At 34.0% G+C, this 18,266-nt stretch overlaps 1 protein-coding gene across 1 annotated transcript; it reads left to right on the forward strand.

The window, feature by feature from the left end:
* Positions 1–7,405: 7,405 nt before the first annotated feature.
* LOC133694353 (auxin response factor 6-like) lies at positions 7,406–17,310 on the forward strand. Its single transcript, XM_062115850.1, has 14 exons — positions 7,406–8,041; positions 8,293–8,405; positions 8,840–8,938; positions 9,017–9,073; positions 9,153–9,311; positions 9,432–9,516; positions 10,496–10,586; positions 10,984–11,148; positions 11,230–11,352; positions 14,312–14,387; positions 14,505–14,652; positions 14,760–15,922; positions 16,434–16,624; positions 16,830–17,310. The coding sequence occupies exons 1-14, from the start codon at positions 7,987–7,989 to the stop codon at positions 17,026–17,028; spliced, it is 2,724 nt and encodes a 907-aa protein (XP_061971834.1). The 5' UTR covers positions 7,406–7,986; the 3' UTR covers positions 17,029–17,310.
* Positions 17,311–18,266: the final 956 nt, after the last annotated feature.

Here is an 18,266-nt window from a genome sequence, read left to right on the forward strand (position 1 = left end):
CTCTAAACGGTGCCGTTCGGTAGTTTCAAAAAATGACGATGATATTAAATAATTAATAGAAAGCTATAATTTTTTTTAGTTCGCACGACGCCGTTTGGCTAAACGACAGTGCAAAATAGAAACCTGCAAATTGCGAAAAGGCTCCCCTACTGGCAGGTCTCTGTTCTTTTAGCCTGTACTATGGTTATGCTTCTCCATCCTAAAACAATACAGCGAAATTAAATAAATGATTGGTCATAGATAAAAATACAAATCATATTTTGAAATTCTATTCAAGCTGAAATAATTTTATGATATAGAATAATATAAAGCATATCGCTTCTATCAAGGCCTTTCATATATTTTGGTTGTCTGCGTTTCTTGATTTCATCATAAGTGAAAAGTGCTTGCTCTGCTATAACACAAGTTGATGATAGTATGAGTAGTAATGAAGATCTGGGCAGCAAGTGAGGAACTGTGTCACCGACTGTCTTAATGACTTACATTTTCTTTCATGGTTGATGCAACATGAATATAACCAATTGAATCTTGACAGAGATTACTTCATGTGAAATTTAATACTAGAATTTCTCGGCACTGAAAAGTTTGCTCTTTTTTATGTAAAGAAGATCAGATCAACTGTCCCCTTTTTCTTTCCTTGTTCTTTTAGTCTTTATGCTACATCGGCCAAGCATTTTGTCAGAAATAAGAAACGGAATGGTTCTTTTATTTCCTTCATGATATGATACTGTTTTGCACTCTTCAGATGACTAGGATCGTCGTATCTGGAGAATCCATTCACTCCTTTTCCAGTTTTCTTTAATTTTGATGTCTCATTATAAGAGTGTCCATATTTTAATGTATGATCTAGGGATAATTACTTACAGCTCTTAATGTAGATCTATTACTGTGCCTCATGGGAAAGCTGACGGAACCAGATATATGATGCTAGCTAGTAACCTGGGATGGATGTAACTTGATAGATAGGAATTTTCAATTCCGAAGAGTTGAGATGTGGTTTCTCTGAAAACAAGTGAGTAAGGTGTGCATGCTTGCCTTTAGACATGGAAAGGTTGTGGTTTTGTAATTGTCTAATTCAGCATGTTTTCATGAGAACTTCTGTGTTCTTTTCTTCGGGGCGTGCCTGAGATGACTCGCAACTATATGTTACTGGATGGAGAGATGATCATAGATGCCGATGAAAATACACAAAAGCAAGAGAGAAGATGCCTCATTGATGGCAATTATAAAAAAGATTGTTTCAAGAGTTTTATTTTGAATATTTTCAACTTTATCTGCTGATTAGAAGATACCTTTCGACAAAAGATAGTATAATTGAACCTCGAGATATGAAGCGTGGGGCTCTTTCCAAAAGCTTGAATCCTATTATAGACATGACCCTGGAAGCATTCAGTGTATGTGTTACCAGAAGCACAAGAGATTAGCTACCATCCATGTTACTTTTAGAAGATTTGAGGTTGTGTATTTGTTGAAAAACTGATTTCTTGGTTTATTCTGTCAGGGAAGGAGGAATTGGTTTTAGTTTCTTTCATCTGTTACCAAGCTTTTGTAGAAATTCGAAGCGGATGGTCTTATATTCAAACCGAAACTTTCTTTGATTTACAAAATTGCCAAACCTGACAGGATTTTCGGAAGTTTATTTGTTTTGTTTCAACATTACATTTCATAAATAAAAGGTATAAGAAAAAAGAAAAGAGCTAACATACTGTAGAATACTAAATACATAATTTTCTTTGAACTTCTGTTACCAAGTTTATTTGTTTTTTAATTTTAAATTAATTATATTTTAATATTATTTTGATATGTTAATATTAAAAATAACTTTTTAAAAATATATATTATTTTATTATATTTAAAAAAAACATTTAAAAAAACAACTATTATTCTATTATATGAAATGGGGGGAGTAGAAATCATGTTCTTATCTGATATGTGAATTTGATTGGCTTTCGTTTTCTTATGTGCTGTTGTTAGGCGGATTTGAATCGAGCAATTGTAATGATATCGTTCTATGCATTGCTCTGTTTTGGATGTTGACATTCACACTTTATTTTTTTTCTTTCTGCGATCCTCTTTTGAAGAGAGAAACTCAGAAACAAATATCGAAATCAATAAGATAGCTGTTGATGTAACTTTTCATTTATTACTTACGCCCTGTTTGATTTTATATTTTAAAAATATTTTTAAAAAAAATTAAAAATTTTTCTTTTTACTTTAAATTAATATTTTTAAATTATTTTAATGTGCTAATATCATAAATAATTTTTTAAAAATAAAAAAATATTATTTTAATATATTTCTAAATAAAAAATATTTTAAAAAATAATTATAAATACATTTTCAAACATAAACTATGCAGGACAATGTTAGATATGGTGTATGTGCTTGATCTAATTATTTGTTTTGATAAAATATTAAAATATAATTTTATCATACTATATTTATAGAAGCATTAATATTAATGGAGTTATGATGAATTTTTTAGAATTTTTACACTTTATCATTTATATAATATTAATGTTGTTAATAATACGATAAATCTTAAATGATTTTCACACACCTAATAAAATAGAATTTAGAATATAATTGAACTCATGGAGATTTGATTTTTTCTCTAAATTGAACTCACGAGGGATGTGCTCTTCCTCAAACTTGAGCACATGACAATGAGCTCTTTTTCAAGATTGAGTTTACGAGAATTGAACTCTTTTTCTAAGCTGAGTCTATGATATTAAGCTTTTCTCCAAGACTGAATTACGAGGGCTGAGCCTGGATATATTACCTAAGAGATTTTAGATATTAATGGTTTTTTAAACTTGTTAAATCTAAGTTTATCATGTTATCTCTTTAAAAAATATTTAAAAATTTGTTGCCTCCTAAATCATTCATGTTATCATCATTTTTAATTGTTCTTACTGTTATGCATCTTTAACAAAATATTGTTGGGATGATTGGTGCTAAAATAAAAAATTTTTTAAAAAAATTAATATATTTTTAAATAAAAATATTTTAAAAATAACTTTAATTACTCTCCTAAATACCCCAAAAAGAGTCTAAGAAGGATTCAAAAAAAACTTATGTTTATAGTTATTGCTCATGGTGTGCAGTCAACTAATAATGTATTGTGGTACAAGATATTTTTTAATATAGTTTTTTACTTAAAAATATATTGAAATATTTTTTTATTTTTTACATTAGCACAACAAAAACATTATAAAACACTAAAAAACATCAATTTAATGTTTTTAAAATAAAAAATATTTTTAAAAAATATCTTAAAACATAAACAAAAAACACACTCATTTAAATCCAAGACATCGCATTCCTCTCAATGATATCATTGTAAAAGATATTTTTAGTTTTTTTTAAAAAAAACTTTTGCTAGAATTAGAATTTATCTATAAGTGGGGTTTTTTTCTTTTTCCTTTTCTTTTCAATTTCAACTTTAAAATATTATCAAACTAGGGTACATGTAATGAATTCAGAATCTCGATGATGTATTTAGAATTAGAGGGATGGAGCAAAACTCTTTCCTTCACGTTCTCATGTCTCGCCATGAATTTGAGCCTAGCTTTAATAGATTTGGATCATGTATGTAGTGTCCTAGGCCCAAGAACATGGCTTCGCACGACCCTGTAGACCATTTAGAGGCTAGTGGATTAGAGTTAAATCAAATCAATTAAAGCTTTACAGATGCTTTTGTGATGCACAAATCAACTATGTGTGTGCAAAACTAGTCCACTCGACACAGTCGGTGACATAGACGTGCAGATTACACGTAAATTCCCGGACCTTACATGATTTGTAAGCACACTCAGGATCATATACGCTAATATTAAAAAAAATTATCCAGGTGGGAATAGCTTTTCTAAAAGAGCAAGAGAAATTTGGAATTCAGTTCATTGATATGAATGGATTGAATAATCTAGATTTCATTTAATAACATGATTAAAAAAACAACAATAAAAAAAATAACAAGATTAATAAAAAAACAACAGTAAAAGATTGAATTGCTCCTAATTAAAATTGATAATAACAAAAATACCATAATAAAATAATAAAAATACCCTTGAATGCCCGTTTTAATTGTTTGCTTTGAAGGATAATGTATTTATTTTATTGTGGAATTAAAAGCGTTAAAAAACCAAAAAGATTTCTTTTCTTTTTTATTTTTGTTTTTAATGTCCCTTTTCAATTCCATAATGATAAATGGACTGTATAAAAAAAGGCTGTTCTGGCTATGATAGCAAGTTAAATGGTTTTATTTGAGAGTAGTAAATTAGTGAAATATGAAAACGTGGAAAATAGGAGTATGAGCTGTTTTAACTTTTATTTCAATTATAATAATATCCACTCCTTGATTGATCTGTCGTTTTCGAAACATTCTAAACGTCCTGTAAGTTGCAAACCCAGCTCAATGATGATTTAATTAAAAAATAAAATACATTGAGGTGTTTTTAATTGTGATTTGAACAGCGGACAGTAATCGGATTCGTGGACGACAACAACCGAATGTTTAACCTCTAGTTCGAATGTTTTTGTTCATCAAATACACCGACCAAAGGGAGGTTCGGTCGAGGTGGTAAGTGGATATTGAAGTGTACAATAAAGGTATCATCTTCAAGGAACGTTTGCGTCTTGGATTTCAAAAGCAATGTAAGGGCTCTTTTGGCAAAATGTTATTTTTCTGGCTTCTTTTGGAATTCTTGGAATTTCATCACGGAAGCTCATGAAAAAAATGCTTTGCTTGCGGTGTTCGAAAACCACTTGAACTTTCAAATACACTGTGCCTCGATAAGATGGGTGGCACGGGCTTTTTTTTTTCTTTTTTTTTCTAAAATAACTTGTTTGGAAACGCGGTGTAAATTATGTTTTCAAAAAATTTATTTTATTTTTTTATTAAAATTTAATATGATTTGTACGTTTTGGATCGTTTTGATATGCTGATGTCAAAAATAATTTTTTAAAAATAAAAAAAAATCATTTGCATGCATTTCGACACAAAAAGTTATTTGAAAAGCAACCGTTACCACACTGTCAAATATCCTCTAAGGCGTGTTTTTAAAAAGTTTAAAAGAATTGAGATTTAGTTATTAACAGTAAAATATTGAATAATAAAGTTAAAAAAAATAAAATAAAAAAAATTAACTTGAGTTTATCGCTGGCAAATCAAATCTATAATTTAATCGTGAGACTTAAATGTTTATATGAACAGCAAATTGAATAAATTTTTGAAGTGTAGTTCTTAAAGTAATTAATATTAAATGGAGAAATTAAAAAAAAAGCTTAAGATTTTCTTGAAAGCAAGGCAAGAAAAAGACCGAGTTAACCCCTGTGAACTTGCTAATTTAATGATCCAGGACACTAGATTGAGTGCTTTCAAGAAAAAGACCGAGTCAACCCCTGTGAACTTGCTAATTTAATAACCCAGGACACTAGATCGAGATGACCCGTAAAAAGAAAAGTAAAAAAAAAAATTACAGTGAATGACAAATTTCTACCACCTCGATATTGAATGATGAATTTCAAAAAAATTAATTTTAAAAATGATTTAAAAAACCTGAAGCCAGTACGGTCTAATCTTCCAAACCCATGACACAGGTAAAGAGGTCGAGTCACACCACAAAAAGAAAACCCAAAACAGTAGCAATGTCAAATTCTAAACCAGCCAGAATAATTAGGGATAAAATTGAAAAAAAATCAACAAAAAAACAAATAAAAAGAAATAAAATTAAATTAAAAAGTACAATGATCAGATTTGATAGAAAAAAATGAAGTCAAACTATAAGGGATGGAATTGAAAATCAATTTCAATTAAAAAAAATATGAAAAAAGTAAGAATCAACATAAGCTAAATTTAATATAAAAATCAAATGTCATTCAATGATATTAAAAAATAAAATAAATACAATAAAAAATTTAAAACCAAGTATATTACAATGAAAGGAACAATGATTTAATTTGATTTAATAAATAAATAACCAGATTTTTTTTTTAATGCCAAAGTGTTTTTCAAGCAGGGAAGAGAGAGAACAGGGGAAAGAAAAATACACTACAAGAGCTAAACCACACGATCGTTTTTAGCTTAATAAATATAAATTACCAAATTTGTTTTACAACCTCAGCTAAAAAAAATCTAAAAAGAAAAGACAATAGAAAAAAAAGTTTTTTTTCTCTCTCCAAACATTCTAGTACAGTACTCTTTTAGAAAGGGAACAGTAGGAACAGAACCTCCAAAATAATGGCTGTCCTTGTAACCCACCACATTGATAGATCTCATTCATTCAAAGGTTAACCTTTGAATGCCAGAAAGGATGGGTGAGGTGTGGGGGAGTGTTTGGACAACCCCCCTTTAACTACTGTCTTCTTTTTTAATACCTATCCCAGATCCATGCAAAGATTGTTCGAGGTTTGGATAATCTTGTAATAAGAAAGACCCCACCTCAATATCTCCCATATCTCGAGGGCCCCACAAATTCTCAAACGATAGCGACCGTCAAATATTTCCAACTCAGATCTAGGAGCGAAAGGGATGGATGGCCAAAACTTGCAAGATTCCAATTTTTATTGCCTCAACCCCCCCCCCCCTCTTTTTTTATCAAGTTTAAAATAGGTTTTTTTATCAAGTTTAAAATAGGTGTCCGATTAGCTTTTATATATCTTAACTAATCCTATAGGTCCTGAAGTTAACGGCCATATAAGTTTTTAGTGGCCATTATATAAGTAATTATATGAGCAATCACAGAGCTCGAGCCTGAGACCACAAAGAAAACAAACATTTTGATCCTAAACTTTTACTATTAAACCACTATCTAGGTGTCCGGATCAGCTTGCATGTACCTTGACTAATCCTACTGGTCCTGAAGTTAACGACCATATAAGTTTCTAGTAATTATCATATAAGTAATTACATGGTTCAAACATGAGATCACAAAGAAAACAAATCTTTTAATCATAAACTTTTACCATTAAATCAACTTTTACCATTAAATCACAACGGAGACAATGTTTTTTTTTTTAATGTCAGGACAGGACTCTACTATTCACGTTTAAAAAACAAACAAGATGCGTGCTTCATTTTTATTATTTAGATATTTAATAATGAAATTTATTATTTCTTAAGTACATCAGAAGTGTTTTTAAAATCATTTGAAAGAAAAAGACAATTTTATCTTAATCAATGCACACAGCGATTTCTGTCGAATAAAAAAACAAAAATCAACAATCGTGAAGATCTGCTACCGTAGACTGGAGAGTACTAGATTCTACCTGGATTGTTCAATAAATAAAGAGAGAGAGAGAGAGATGGACCCCATCAAGCGATAAACAATGACCACTGTATTAAATTGATTGATTGATCTCTCTCTCTCTCTCTGAGTTTGAAGAGGTGACCACACCCTTTTCAAGATAGGGGGAAAAAAAAGCTCTCTCTGCTGTACTATACACGACTATACTGCCCTCCCTTTCTCTATCTCAGCTTCATCTCTCTCTCTCCCCCTTAAAAAAGAAAAAGAAAAAAATCACAAACCCTCACAAAAACAAAAAGAAGTCCTTTTCAGTAGTGAGGTTCACTTGACTTGTCTCATTCATTTCTCTCCAACGAAAGATTTTTATTTACCAAGAGTGGGAGAGTTAAGTTATTCTTTGTTCTTGAGATCTGAGAGGAAAGTTAGGGTTTTTATTTTGTGTGGAGAGAGAAATGCGGGAGGAAAAGGAGAAGATCTGAGAAGTACATGAAGCTAGTAAGGAGGGTTTTGTATTGTGGTTGTGGAACTGGAAGTGGTTTTAGATGGTAGTTGTTTCCAAGTTGAACAAGTATACTTTTGGTTTTACTGGCAGTGGTGATGGTGGGAGGGTGGGTGGGTGGGTCTTCTCTTCTTTGGTTAAATAATAATTGGGAGATAGTATTATTATTAGTGCTTGGTTTCTGAGGCTGTTAATTAAAGACTGTATTTTGTTTTGATTTTTTTTTTTAATTTTTGAAGAATGAGACTTTCTTCTTCTTCTTCTTCTACTGGGTTTAATCAGCAGACTCCAGAAGGTAAAACAGATTCAATCGTTGGTGTGTTCTTGATATGTTTTCACTGCTTTTCCTACACTTTCATGCCGATTTTTACATGGGGCGCTTGCATCTTGTGCTTTAAATGCATTTTTTTGTGAAAATTTCAAGTTTTTTACTGAGCATTAAAAATTGCTCCATATTTGTATGTGTATGCCCTGATTTCTTGCTATAATTGTTGATGTGCCATGCAAATTCATGCAATTGTGCGAAAATGCTTGTTTCTTTTGTAGGGGATAAAAAATGTTTGAATTCTGAGCTATGGCATGCATGCGCGGGGCCTCTTGTGTCTCTGCCTCACGTTGGAAGCCGAGTTGTGTACTTTCCACAGGGTCATAGTGAACAGGTCAGTGAAATAACTTTGTTTGATTACAGCCTTGCTGTCGAAATGTAGCATTAGGAGAACACATATGCGTGTTTGACAACCTATCAGTGATATTACCTTATTCATCACTAAACATATCGGTTCTGGATAGTATGTGGTTGTTTACGAGTTATTACATATGGATAATTGTTGTAAAAGGAAAAAATATCTTGTATTTCGCAGACTCGCAACTTGCTTCATATGTAATTTTACTTTTGTAATGTTAAATAGATGCTTGGGCTCGTTTTTTGAAAATTGCTTTGTTCATGTACTTCTCATTGTATGTATCAAGGTGCATACTTTCTCTCTTTTTTTGCTGGAGAAATTGTGTCTTTTAACCTCATGTGCATGTAAACATTTAATTTTTGTTTTTCACCACTCTGTAGCAGTTCAAGAGTCTTCCATTTTCCTTGTAGGTTGCTGCTTCAACCAACAAGGAAGTTGATGCTCACATCCCTAATTACCCAAGCTTGCCTCCACAACTAATCTGCCAGCTTCACAATGTTACTATGCATGTAAGCGATTTTGTTCTTAATCTACTCTGATGGGCATAATGTGCTGGCTGCCGTTGAACTCAAATGTTTTAACTACAGGCTGATGTTGAGACAGACGAAGTTTATGCTCAAATGACCTTGCAGCCATTAAGTCAGGTATCTTAAATGCCTAGCTTGGATTTTGATTTTCCTTGTCTTGTGCTGTTTTTTGTGCCTTGACGTACTTCTTTTTCAGGACGATCAAAAGGATGCTTACCTATTGCCAGCAGAGCTAGGTACTGCCAGCAAACAGCCAACTAACTATTTCTGTAAGACATTGACTGCAAGTGATACTAGCACTCACGGAGGATTTTCTGTTCCTCGACGAGCAGCTGAAAAAGTCTTTCCTACTCTTGTAGGTCCCACTATCTTTTCACCCGTTTTCAATTTGCATGACGTATCTGCAGGTTTTGAGCTAATTGTTATCATTCTTCTTTAATTTAATTTAGTTTGTTCTATTTTGTTGTACTTTTAGGATTACTCCCAGACGCCTCCAGCTCAAGAACTAATTGCAAGAGATCTTCATGATAATGAGTGGAAATTCAGACATATATTTCGAGGTGAGTTTTGTGTTATGTAACTGCTCAAGATTTCGTGTTGACATATTTGGGATAATCATTTTTCGGTATTGTTTGCCTGCTGATCTGTGTTTGTTTGTCTGTTTTTAATGTTATTTGTCCATTCTGCTTTAGCTTGGCTGTTCCCATATTTGTTTAATGTGACAAGGTTTGAGTCAGAAATTGCTTTCCTACCTCTAGATGCAAGTAATCAGTGACACCTTTGATATTGTTGATCGTGCTTTTGTGAGGACCAGACTCCAAACTGGTTATAAAATCTTAAATAAAGTAGCAATACAAACAAATTCCTGGATAGGAAACTAGAGTCAAATGCTACTAAATGGAGAAATAGATTGGATTCTGAAATAAGATGTAGTTAATAAGAATCAAAACAAAACTAAAACCTCCTAATGTCAACCAAAAAATCTCAACTAATCAAATAAAAATAGTTTCAGATATCAATCTTTGAAGTCTTTCTTGGTTCCCGATCACAAATTTATAGAGATGACAAGTTCATATAGGTGTTCTCGTTCACCAAGTAAAACAAAAGTTTTTTTAGATAGATTATCATTTCATAATATATTAAATAGAAAAAGGAAAAGTGTGCTTGGCCATTCTAAAGTTTATTGTTTTATAATCATTGAATATGAAGATTGAAAAGTGTCACTAATGAAATTGAAGAAAAATACATACATAGAAATGATCCTGAGATGGGGTGGAAGTTGAGTTTCTCTCAGAATTTTTTTGGTCAATATTGTTCCTTTTCTTATGGAATTGGAAATTGAATAAGAACTTGAACTCTGGCAGCAAAATAAAGTAGCATGCTTGAATTTAGTACCAGCTTACGTGACAATGGTGATAACATTGGTAAAAAGTAATACGAGGGTAGTGGATATTCTTGCCAAAGTGATGAGAAGAAACTGACAGGATGCTCCAAGAGTCAAATTCCTGTTTATAATGACTTTTCTCACTGAATTTTCAGGACAACCCAAGAGGCATCTTCTTACAACAGGATGGAGCGTCTTTGTTAGTGCAAAGAGGCTTGTTGCTGGTGATTCTGTCCTTTTCATTTGGTAGGATATTTCTCAACCCTGATTTAATTATTTAACTTGCTTTTACAAAATCTCTACATGGATGGGCATGTTGAGAGTCAATCCTTCTAAGATAGGGATGAATCTATCCTGATGGTAGCTTAAAAAACCCAAGAAAATTCTCCTCATTCTTTGCTCTATATTTCTGACAGTGAACTATAGAGATTTAAACTAGAAGCATTCCAAATTTACCAATATTTTTTTGTTAGAGGGGTTCAGCCAAGCTATTTCCAATGCCTGTTTGCACACTGCATGTGCAATGTAGCTTTGTGGCAAGCATCTTCCTTTTGGCTGATCTCAAATCTATTGATGCTGAAAGTTGAATGGCCCTCAATTCTATCGATAATCACATTTTAATAAACATTTTATATTTCATCAGGAATGAGAAGAACCAATTACTCTTGGGTATTCGGCGAGCGAATCGTCCTCAAACTTTCATGCCTTCGTCAGTTTTATCAAGTGATAGCATGCATATAGGTCTTCTTGCTGCTGCAGCTCATGCAGCAGCCACTAATAGCCGTTTTACAATATTTTATAACCCCAGGTGAAATATCTTCTAGTGCAACTTTGAAAATATTTTAACATTATAATGTATACATTGTTTATTTATGTTTTTTGATTTCAGGGCTAGTCCTTCAGAATTTGTCATTCCCCTGGTCAAGTATATTAAAGCAGTATACCATACAAGGGTTTCTGTGGGCATGAGATTTAGGATGCTATTTGAGACAGAAGAGTCAAGTGTCCGCCGGTAAGTCTCTTAGTAATTTTACATGGAATTGATTCTTTTAGACAAAATCTTGTTTTGTCATTTTGTTGCTGGTAATTTGTTATGCTGTTGCAAGTGACTGTAATTTTGATTAAAATATTGCGTAGTCAGCAACTTTTTAGAGAGCTATGTACTCAGCTGCCCCTTTAATGTGTTAAACCGATGGTGCTTGGGAGAACTTGGTCTTAAAGTACCCTTGTTGCTTACTCATTGGCTTAAAGGTGCCTCAAATGCCCTCTCTTTTTACACTTATAACCAGTTCTGCAATTTGTTCTTTTGAAGAGATGGACTTGACAGGCAATTTTTGGCCTGTAGTGCTTTGTTTATAATGGGATGCCATATGGATTGGATGTGTGGTCCATCCTTCACTTTTGTGTGACATCTAAGAATTCCTACTGAGTGATGTCTAGTAGTTCGAATGCAATCCGGGCCTTTCTAACCATGGTCTATTCGCTACCATTTTTCTATTCCATCTTTGTTAAGATATGATGCCTATCTTTGGCCTTCACCTGGGAGTTTATAGTTTTCATTCGAGTAGCCATTTAAGAGGATATGAGAGCCTAACATCGTGTTCAGGAGTTCATATTGTGGTAACCAAGGTTGTCAAAAACGCTTTTTTGACACTACATGAAAAATACAATATAAACTCGGATCGTAAAATTTTAAGTAATTTTTTTTGAACTAATTTTATATTGACAATTCTAGCCAAGAAATTAAATTACATTAAAATCTGATAAAGTAAGTCAACAATATTATAATCAATGAGTGATCTAAATAAATGAGAGATATAGATAGTATGAATCAATAAATTAATGACATGGAGAAATAAAAAGTCTCAGAACAAAACTTCTCAATACAGGTGAATCACTGAATGGTAGGAAATACACATGAACCCGGTGACAACTTGGTTGTTTCTATCACAATAAGTCCTAATGGACCCCTTTTGGGTTGGAAGCTAATGAGCTTAAACTAGTAATTAACTAACATAAATTCAAAAATGAAACAAACCCCTAAACAATGTCTAATGTGCTAGAAAAAATTCAAATTCAAAATAATTATTCAAAATTAAATAAATAAATAAAATAAAATAATAAAAAAAGTCTTCATGTTAAAATTCCTCCATGTAGCCCAAATCTCCAATTTTCGCATATTCTTGGCAGATTTGAGTCCTAATTTTAAACATGTCGTTCTCTCTCATCTAGATGAATTACTGGGCCTACGATATATGGTTGGAAAGCTTCAGATGTCTAGTTTCTAGCCCAACTTTAATCATAACAAAATTCCACAGGTAGCTCTAGATATATCCCAAACAGTACACGAAGGTCTAATTTGACATATTTGACAAGATTCGTCTCCTAACTTTGACCCTTTGAAATGTTATGTTCCCGAACTCCATTTGACTTGAAAATTTACCACAATATGTTTTCTGTGTCTAATATTTTCTTGTAAAATTTCAGCTCTATCCAATATATGGATATATGGTTTGAAAGATATGCCTAATCTTGCAAAAACTAGTCAGCAGATATAAGGCGAAACTTGGACCTGACTTGGTTCATATCATAAATTTAGTAAACTTATAAAATCAGATCGAGTTAATCGATTTTACTGATTGTGTATGAGTTAAGTCCGATTTTACTGGTTTTCGAGTTTTTAGTCTGATTTTGCATGTTAGATGCATGTTGACTCGGTACGATTTTACAAGTTAACTCGCGATTTCAACAACAATGTTGGTAACGTTTATAATTTTTAAACTAATCCATGTTTCAAGTCTGATAGGATTTCACATGAAGGTGCTTACTAATCAATACAGCCTGTCTTTGGTTTTCATTTAATAGCTTAAGGTTTTGGGTTTCGGTTGAGTGTTTGTTGATAAATTTGAATTATTTCCTTACAGTCATGCATTTTTGTATCTTTTTTAGATTGCCAAGCCACCTAACCCATATTTAATCAGCCTTTTCATTGTCTAGCAAGTGCCCAGATTGCTCATACATCATATTAGGCATCAGTTTCCAATTTTACCCCTATTTTCATTTTTTTCATTTAACTAAAGTCAACTGGCTCATTTTATTTTTTTTTATGCATTTTACACTTCTTATTCAAGTTTAATGCTGCATCAATACTTATCATTTGGAGTGCATAAACACGAAAGCGTAAGAAGCATGTGATTATTGTTACATGGAATGCTATTTTATGGTGAAAAGCACAAAATGTATTCCCAGAACACTGCCTTCCTGGTTGGCTCAGAGGTGGCAATCAAGGAAGGGGATTGGATTCAGTTCACATAAATTTTTGGTGCTGATGTGCTAAAACCAAAATTTTCAACAGTGATGCAAATTATCTTTCACATTAAATCGAGGTGATGGATTGATCCAGGCTGTAAGATGGATCAAAATGATGAGTGCATCATCTATAGTGATGGACAGCTACCAAAAAATTAAGGAATGGCTATTTGTAGTCTCTCCAATGTTATAGCTGTTGGAAACAACTGGGACATGACCACCCTTTTCCAACTCTTAAACTATACCTGTTTTTTGTTTCTACTTCCTCACGCCTGGTATTGATTTATCATCAGTTTGTGAAGTTAGTACTCTTTTGTCTGATTTCATTTACTTTTTTTTTTGCTTCCTTTGGTCTCATTCTCCAGAAAATATCTTCAACTTTTCATTTGTCCGAATGTATCTTCTGTTGTCTCATCTGAAATAACTAGTATAGTTATTTTTATGCTCCGTAGCAGTTTGGTATTTGGAATCTTTGATTTGATGGATTCAAAAGCTCATAGCGTTATCTTTTTTTTTCCATGCCTCTTTTCTATCTTATTTTTAAAATTTTCATTTTTCCGGATGCATTTTTCTTTCCTGTCACTTTAAAAGATTCCTGTGATGTCTTACCTGTAAATGTACCCAGTAGATATCTTCACTGACTCTAGCATGTTTTATTCCAGATACATGGGTACTATAACTGGTATTAGTGATTTAGATCCTGTTCGCTGGCCAAATTCACATTGGCGCTCTGTCAAGGTTCGTTGGAACTTCATTGTTTTTTGTACTTGTATCTGTGAAGCCCTTTCATTAATGATTTATTCAAAGTTTTTCTTTATTGTGCAATTTTAAATAACGTTTTTACTGCTAATTTAGGTTGGCTGGGATGAATCCACTGCAGGGGAGAGGCAGCCAAGAGTATCTTTGTGGGAGATTGAGCCGTTAACAACATTCCCAATGTATCCATCTGCCTTCCCTATGAGACTGAAAAGGCCATGGCCATCTGGGCTACCGTCTTTCCATGGTATGTGTCATTTTTGCTCAAGATTAGGAAGAATGGTTTTGTTGTGATGAATCAAATATCAAGTTTGACACTTAAATGATCCCCCCTCCTGAATCTGCTAAAACCAGGTCTGAAAGATGGTGATTTGAACATTAATTCACCAATGATGTGGCTTCAAGGAGGGGTTGGAGATCTGGGAGTTCAATCTTTGAACTTCCAGAGCTTTGGTGTTGCTCCTTGGATCCAGCCAAGGTTTGATACTTCTATGCCAGCTCTACAACCTGAAATGTACCAAACAATGGCAGCTGCTGCACTTCAGGAAATGCGAACAGTGGAATCTTCCAAACTAGCTTCTCAATCTCATTTGCAGTTCCAACAATCTCAAAATGTATCTAATGGGCCTACTGCTTTGATTCAGAGGCAGATGTTGCAGCAGTCCAATCTTCAGCACGCACTTCTTCAAAACTTTCAAGAAAACCAGGCTTCAACACAGGCCCAGTTTCTACAACAACATTTGCAGCATCGCAATCAGTATACTGGTCAGCAGCTGCAACAGCATCAACCACAGCTGCAGCAAGTTCAACAGCCTAAACAACTGAATGAATTGTCTGCCCCACAGCAGATCCCGAATGTAATATCAGCTCTGCCTCATCTTACTTCAGTCGCCCCATCCCAGTCTCCATCTTTGCAGCCAATTTCTTCCCAGTGCCAGCAGCAGGCCTTTTCAGAACCACTTGGAAACTCAATTGCTGCATCTGATGTTTCTTCATTGCACAGTGTCATTGGTTCATTATCCCAGGATGGAGGATCCCACTTGCTTAATTCTAATGGATCCACCCCTGTCATCTCCCCTGCTTTATTATCAAAGCGAGCAGCAATTGATCCACAGCTTTCTTCTGGTGCTGCACATTGTGCGCTACCCCAGGTTGAACAGTTGAGAACTACACAATCAACCGTGTCTGATCTTGCTACCTTGTTAGCTCCATTCTCTGGAAGAGAGTATTCTACCTATCAAGGTGCTAATGATCCACAAAACAATCTGCTGTTTGGAGTTAACATTGATTCTTCAACCTTCATGCTTCAGCATGGGATACCAAACCTGAGAAATATTGGCACTGAAAATGATCCGTTGTCTATGCCATTTGCTGCTTCAACTTTTACAAGTGCTACTGGAAGTGATATTCCACTTAATTCAGACATGACAGCTTCAAGTTGTGTAGATGAATCAGGTTTCTTACAGTCCTCTGAAAATGTGGATCAAGTAAACCCATCAGCAAGAACCTTTGTGAAGGTAAATTGTTAGTCATACATGTCTATGTGCATATGCGTAAATGTATACATAATCTGGCTATAGGTTTTCAACTTGCAAGTGTATCTTTTGTTAACGTTCACCTATGCACAGTATGAAAATTCAACCAGGCTGGTGGAACTTGTTTAAATAATTTAGGGCACGCTGAAGTGGTATCATAAACAACCATGATTGCCTTCCAGATAAAAGCACCCTTCATTTTTTTTTTCACTGCCATTTTTACTTGACTGTTTAAGTAATTTTTCTTGCTCTTGCCATATTTTATGTCGTGTGCTGTAGATGCCCATCTCCATGCATCTGAAAGTGCTCTGATTTTGAATGAGCTATATTGCACTAGTATTGGTATTTGGTACAAATCTAATGTGACAAGAGGGTATTTTGTGATTTCTGTGCTTCACAGTTTGCAACAGTTACTTGTAATTGTAGCTCATGTTTGTGGTTCATGACATGCAATCATTTTTGTTACTTATTCAAAGCACTGCAATTTTAACAGGTTCACAAGTCAGGGTCCTACGGGCGATCACTAGATATTTCCAAGTTCAGCAGCTATGATGAGCTTCGCAGTGAGCTTGCTCGCTTGTTTTGCCTAGAAGGCTTATTAGAGGACCCACAGAGATCAGGCTGGCAGCTTGTATTTGGTGACCGGGAGAACGATGTGCTTCTCCTTGGTGATGATCCTTGGCAGTAAGTCCTTCAAATTTATTCCTGAATTCTTTTTGTTTTTCTTTTATAATTAGTTTTCCAAAATGATAATTTAGTACAAAATACTTGAAGCAATTCTAGCACATTACTTGTTACTTGAGAGAACAACCATGACCGAACCTTTTGAGTGCTGTATTATGTTAAATCGGCTTGCAATTCAATGCTGCTGATGGATCTCTTTTTCCAGGGAATTTGTGAACAATGTCTGGTATATCAAGATCCTATCTCCTCTTGAAGTGCAACAAATGGGCAAAGAAGGTCTCAGTCCTGCAGCTTCTGTCCCAAGCCAAAAGCTTTCTAATAGCAACAGCGATGGTCACATGAATAGGCAGGGTTTTAGAAACTCAAGCAATGGGATTGCATCTATGGGGTCTCTTGACTACTAAGGCAGATGCACATAAAAAACCTGAAATCACACAAGTAACTATATTGTGGTACCTGTTATATCCACCGAACGTTAATGTTATTTGAACCTTTTTCTGGTGGGTAAAGTGTCGTGCATGGTCAGGTTATCTAGCATGTTACTGTAAATTGTAATTTACTATAGGAGACTGTTTCTCTTATCACTATACTAGTAACGTCATGGAAGTGTTAGGAGAATGCAGCATGGTAGTGGTTTGTTTGTTACCAGATAAAGTTTTGAGAAAGTCTCTATTCTCTTCTTATTATCTGAGGCCAGAGAGTAAACTATATATATATACAACCAGTCACAACCAGTCTGTATTGACGGTTGGTACAACTGTAAAGCAGTTAGAGCTAGACAGTTATAACAATATAACAGAATCCTAAAAATATCAAGGTGGGTAATTTCACTTGACAGATTCTTCTAATTTTGGCTTATCACCCCCCTTCAGCTGTGTTTTGAGGGACAAGAACTTTGAACTTGTGAGATGCTTAGTCTAACAGATCTGCGGGCTGCTCTTCAGTATAAATAAAATGCAGCTGCATCTTTTCTCTTGTAACTTGATCGTGAATGAAGTGAAGATTAATTTCGAAGTGCTTTGTTCTAGCATGAAACACATGATTCTTTGTGATATGATAAGCATTGATATTATCATACAAGAGTAGAGGGATTGCAGGTATGGATACACAGTCCTTGCAGCAAGGCTTGTATTCGAACCATTTCAGCAGTAGCTAAGGCAAGGCCGTGATACTTTGATTCTGCACTGTTGTGAGATACAATTTTTTGTTTGGAGGAGGATCAAGAGACTAAGTTATCTTCTAGATAAATCAGATACCCACCTGCGCCTATTATCAGGTTGAGCACTCTAGTCTGCATCAATGAATCCTTCTATTGTCAAGTGGCTGGAAGGACTTGACAATAACCCATCATGCATAGTGACTTTTAGATACCAAAGAGTCCTTTTGATAGAAAGCCAACGAGCAGAGGTTGGCTGTAGCATGAATTGGCATGCCTTGCTAACAATAAAAGCTATGTCAGGTCTGGTTATGGGAGTATACTAAAGTACCCTTACTAATCTTTGATGTTGAGTAATCATTTTCACAGGATCACCATCAAACTTGGACAAATTCTGCCCAACAACACCAGGTGTTTTTGCTGGTTTGGTATCAAACATTGCAGTTTTATGCAGCAGATCAGAAACATATTTGATTTGGCTTAAAT

The sequence above is a fragment of the Populus nigra genome, chromosome 5, assembly GCF_951802175.1.
Source record: "Populus nigra chromosome 5, ddPopNigr1.1, whole genome shotgun sequence".
Taxonomy (NCBI): domain Eukaryota; kingdom Viridiplantae; phylum Streptophyta; class Magnoliopsida; order Malpighiales; family Salicaceae; genus Populus; species Populus nigra.